General features: G+C 61.0%; 1 protein-coding gene across 1 annotated transcript; it reads right to left on the bottom strand.

Annotated features, from left to right (window-relative positions):
• Positions 1–364: 364 nt before the first annotated feature.
• On the bottom strand, positions 365–4,340 carry GRK1 (G protein-coupled receptor kinase 1). Its single transcript, XM_054295416.1, has 7 exons — positions 4,180–4,340; positions 3,474–3,601; positions 2,780–2,937; positions 2,206–2,289; positions 1,959–2,083; positions 1,183–1,384; positions 365–657 (listed from the first exon to the last, which is right to left on the bottom strand). The coding sequence occupies exons 1-7, from the start codon at positions 4,234–4,236 to the stop codon at positions 365–367; spliced, it is 1,047 nt and encodes a 348-aa protein (XP_054151391.1). The 5' UTR covers positions 4,237–4,340.
• Positions 4,341–4,419: the final 79 nt, after the last annotated feature.

Raw genomic sequence — 4,419 nt, 5'->3', positions numbered from 1 at the left:
CAAAATTTTGGGGTGTCCCCCTCTCACACCAGGTTGAAGAGCCTCCCAAAATTTTGATGTCACCAGCAGATGACAGATGGAGTTGCCCCCCAAAATTTTGGGGTCCCCCCTCAAATTTCGGGGTGCCCCCTCACACCAGGTGAAATTCCCCCCAGATTTCGGGGTGCCCTCCCTCTCACAGCAGATGGAATCACCCCAATTTTTGGGGTCTCCCCTCAGATTTCGGGGTGCCCCCCCTCAGAGCAGCTGTAGAACACCCCCAAATTTCGGGGTCCTCTTCCCAAATTTTGGGGTCCCACCCCCAAATTTCGGGGTCCCTCATCCACCAGATGGAATCCCCCCAAATTTCGGGGTCCCCCCCCGCTCAGAGCAGCCGGCACGTCGAGGACTTGCCCGCGGCGCCCCCCGCGGCGCTGGGGTCCAGGTCGGGGGGCAGCGTCCCTGGCGCCCCCCACACGTTGAGCTCCTCGAAGACGCCGGTCTCGATGAGCTCCTCCTGCCAGGGGATGGGCACCGTGCCCGAGGCGAAGGCGTCGCACAGCGCCGCGTCCCCCGCGTCCAGCTCCACGCCCTTCACCGTCGAGAACGCCCCCACGTCCCCCAGGTCCTTGGCGTACACCCGGCGCGGGTCCGGCACGAACGGCGGCGGCACCAGACCTTGGGGAGGGGGGGGACGCCGCGGTGGGTTTGGGGTTGGCACACTTGATAGCCCCAGTATGGTCCAGTAATCACAGGAACCCCCAGGAACCCCCAGGAACCCCCAGGAACCCCCAGGAACATCTGAGAAGTTCCAAAACCTCCCCAGAACCACCAGGAAATGAGACCCCAGGGACCCCAAAACCCATTGAAGACCCCGACTCTTGACCACCCACCACCCTCTGGAGACCCCAAAATCCCCAGGAGACCCCAAAACCCAATGGAGACTCCAAAACCCATTGGAGACCCCAAAACTCATTGCAGACCACAACCCTTGACCATGCAACGTTCTACCAAGCCCCACCTCCACCACCATCAACCCCTGGAGACCCCAGAACCCCCTGGAGACCCCAGAACCCCCAATGGAGACCCCAAAACCCAAAGGAGACCCCAAAACTCATTGCAGACCCCAACTCTTGACCACCCACCACCCCCTGGAGACCCCAAACCCCCCGGAGACCCTCCTGGAGCCCCCGTGGGCGTTACCGGCCTCGAGGCGCCCCCAGTTGATGGTCCTGAAGAAGGCGTGGGCCTTGAGCTGGGCGCAGCCGTTGTCGCGGAAGCCCAGGCGGGCCTGGGGGTCCTTGGCCAGGAGCCCCTCGCAGGCCTCGCGCGCGGCCGCGCTGAACTTGTCCGAGTAGGACACGGGGTCGTGCAGGATGCGCCGCGTCACCTCCTTGTTCTCCACCTGGTGGGTGCGGGGGGACACCGAAACGTGGTGGGGCGTCCTTGGGGTCACCTTCGGTGGAGGCTTTGGGGGGTTCTGAGGGACCTCAGGGGGGTTCTGAGGGACCCTGGGGGGTTCTTGGAGGTTCTTGGGATGGAGGGGGGGGGGTTGGAGGTTCTTGGGGGGTTCTGGGGGACCTTGGGGGGTTCTTGGATGTTTTGGAGGGTTGTGAGGGTCTTCAGGAGGGTTCTTGGAGGTTTTGGAGGTTACTTGGAGGTTCTTGGGGGTTTCTGAGGGACCTGGGAGGTTTATTGGGGGTTCTTGGAAGCTTCTGAAGTTTCCGGGGAGTTATTTTGGGGGTTTATTGGAAATTTTGGAGTTTCTGAAGGTCCTGGGGGTTTCTTGGGGGTTCCTGAAGGTCCTGGGAGGTTTCTGGGAACCCTGAGTTGAATTTTGAGGAGTTCTTGGTGGTTCTGGGGAGGTTTTTGGAAGTTCTCAGCTGTTCCTTGGGGTTCCTGGGGGTTCCTGTGGTTCCTGGTCTGTACTGGACCATACTGGTCTGTACTGGGGGGCACTGGGGGTGGGTTGGGGTCACCTTCTCCCCCCGCCGGCGGAAGGGTCCCTTCGCCTCCAGCATCTCGTAGATGGTCACCCCCAGCGTGAAGTAATCGACCGACCAATCGTAGTCCTCGTTCTTGAGCAGCTCGGGGGCCATGAACCCTGCGGGGACAGCGAGGGGACATTGGGGGGGACAGGTGACATTGAGGGGACAGGGGACCACCAGTGTCCCACCAGTGTCCCCCCAGTGTCCCCAGTGTCCCCCCAGTGTCCCCTGTCCCCACCTGGGGTCCCGGCGTAGCCACGAGTTTTGCTCTCTCCATCCTTGAGCTCCACGGCCAAGCCCATGTCGGACAGACGGACGTGGCCTGGGGACAAGTGACCAACAGTGACCATTGGTGACCATTGGTGACCACCAGTGACCACCAATGACCATCAGTGACCATCAATGACCACCAGTGAACACTGGGGACCACCAGTGACCCTCAATGACTATCAGTGACCACCAGTGAATATCAATGACCGTCAATGACCACCAGTGACCACTGGGGACCACCAGTGACCATCAGTGACCATCGGTGTCCATCAATGACCATCAATGACCACCAGTAACCACCAGTGAGCACCAATGACCATCAGTGACCACCAATGACCATTGGTGAGCACCAGTGACCACCAGTGACCATCAATGACCATCAGTGACCACCAACGTCCCCGTGTCCCCTTCATTTCCCACATCCTCCAATGTCCCCAATGTCCCAACATCCCCAACATCTCCAATATCCCAGTGTCCCCAGTGTCCCCAGTGTCCCCAGTATCCCCAATGTCCCCAGTGTCCCCAGTGTCCCCATGTCCCACCGGCGTCGTCCAGCAGGACGTTCTCGGGTTTGAGGTCGCGGTAGACGATGCGGTGCTGGTGCAGGTGCTCCAGCCCCAGCAGGATCTGCGCCGTGTAGAAAACCGCGCGCGGCTCCGCGAAGCCCGGGTTCTCCTCGTCCACGTTGTAGATGTGGTACCTGGGGACAGCGGGGACATTGGGGACATTGGGGACATTGGGGACGTTGGGGATATTGGAGACATCAGGGACGTTGGGGACACTGGGGCCATTGGGAACATTGGGGACATTGGGGACATGGCAGGGACACGATCATTGTGGCACCAGCACAGTGCCAAGGTCACACCAGGGTCCCACCAAGGCAGATCAAGGTCACACCAGGGTCAGACCAAGGCCACATTGAGGTCACACAAGAGTCACATCAAGGTGACACCAAAGCCATGCCGAGGCCATGTAGGGTCACATCAAGGCCACATCAAGGCCACACCAGGGTCAAATCAAGGCCATATCAAGGCCACATCCAAGGCCACATCACGGTCACATCAAGGTCACATCAGGGTCTCACCAAGGCCACACCAAGGGGACATCAAGGTCACACCAAGGCCATGCCAGACCATGCCAAGGCCACTCCAAAGCCACCCCAAGGCCACCCCAAGGCCACCATGAGGCCACCCTGAGGCCACCCCAGTGTCCCCCGAGGCCACCGCAGCCACGTACCGCAGGTCGCCGCCATTCATGATGGTCATGACGAGGCAGAGGTCGGTCTTGGTCTGGAAGGCGCAGGCCAGGGACACGATGAAGCGGCTGTGGACACGCGCCAGGATCCGCTTCTCCACCAGCGCCGCCTGGGGACACGTGGGGACACATCGGGGACACGTGGGGACATGTTGGGGACATGTTGGGAATGTGGGATGGCTCCACCATGGACACAGGATGGACAGGGACAGGGATGGACATAGGGACCAAAGGGACATCTGAGGGGACAGATTTGGTGACAGAAGGACATGCAAGGGGACTGAGGGGTGAATTTGAGGAGAGAGGAACATCTGAGGGTTCTGAGAGACACCTCTGGGCACAGTGGGGACAAAGAGCCACCCTTCAGGCCACACTTGGTGCCATCCTTGGTGCCACCTTTGGTTCCACCATTGGTGCCACCATCGGGACACCTTTGGGGCCACCATTGGTGCCACCATTAGTGCCATCCTTGGTGCCATCATTGGGGCCACCCTTGGGCCATCCTTGGGGCCACCTTTGGTACCGCCATTGGGGCCACTCTTGGGACACCCTTGGGGACATCATTGGTATCACCCTTAGGCACAAAGGGCCACCTTTGGTGCCACCATTGGGGCCACCATTGGGGAGACCTTTGGGGACAAAGGACAACCCTTGGTGCCACCCTTGGTGCCACCCTGGTGCCACCCACCTCGTATCCCTTGCGCTTCTTGAGGCGTTTCTTGTTGAGGCGTTTGTTGGCGTACATCTTGCCGGTGGCGCGGCGCTGGCAGGCGCACACCTCGCCGAAGCCGCCCTTGCCCAGCACGCGGAACTCGGCGAAGGCATCGGCGTTGACGGCCTGGCTCTCGAGCCACTTGAACTGCACGAAGCGGCTGAACTCGGGCGAGCCGCGGTACGGCGCCCACGCCGCCGCCTCCAGGTGCGCCAG

Source organism: Melozone crissalis, unplaced genomic scaffold (assembly GCF_028551555.1).
Source record: "Melozone crissalis strain CALT ecotype California unplaced genomic scaffold, PUWL_Pcris_2 ptg000719l_1, whole genome shotgun sequence".
Taxonomy (NCBI): Eukaryota; Metazoa; Chordata; class Aves; order Passeriformes; family Passerellidae; genus Melozone; species Melozone crissalis.
Note: the sequence above shows the minus strand (reverse complement) of the source record. Positions and strands in the feature narration are given on the sequence as shown.

Bases quoted from the DNA above. Each gene is read 5' to 3' on its own strand.
- GRK1 (XM_054295416.1), bottom strand. From the start codon at position 4,236: ATGTACGCCAACAAACGCCTCAACAAGAAACGCCTCAAGAAGCGCAAG. The intron at 1,385-1,958 runs GTGACCCCAACC...CGCACCCACCAG, and splicing joins TCCGCCGGCGGGGGGAGAAG to GTGGAGAACAAGGAGGTGAC. The intron at 658-1,182 runs GTAACGCCCACG...CCCCTCCCCAAG, and splicing joins CTGGGGGCGCCTCGAGGCCG to GTCTGGTGCCGCCGCCGTTC.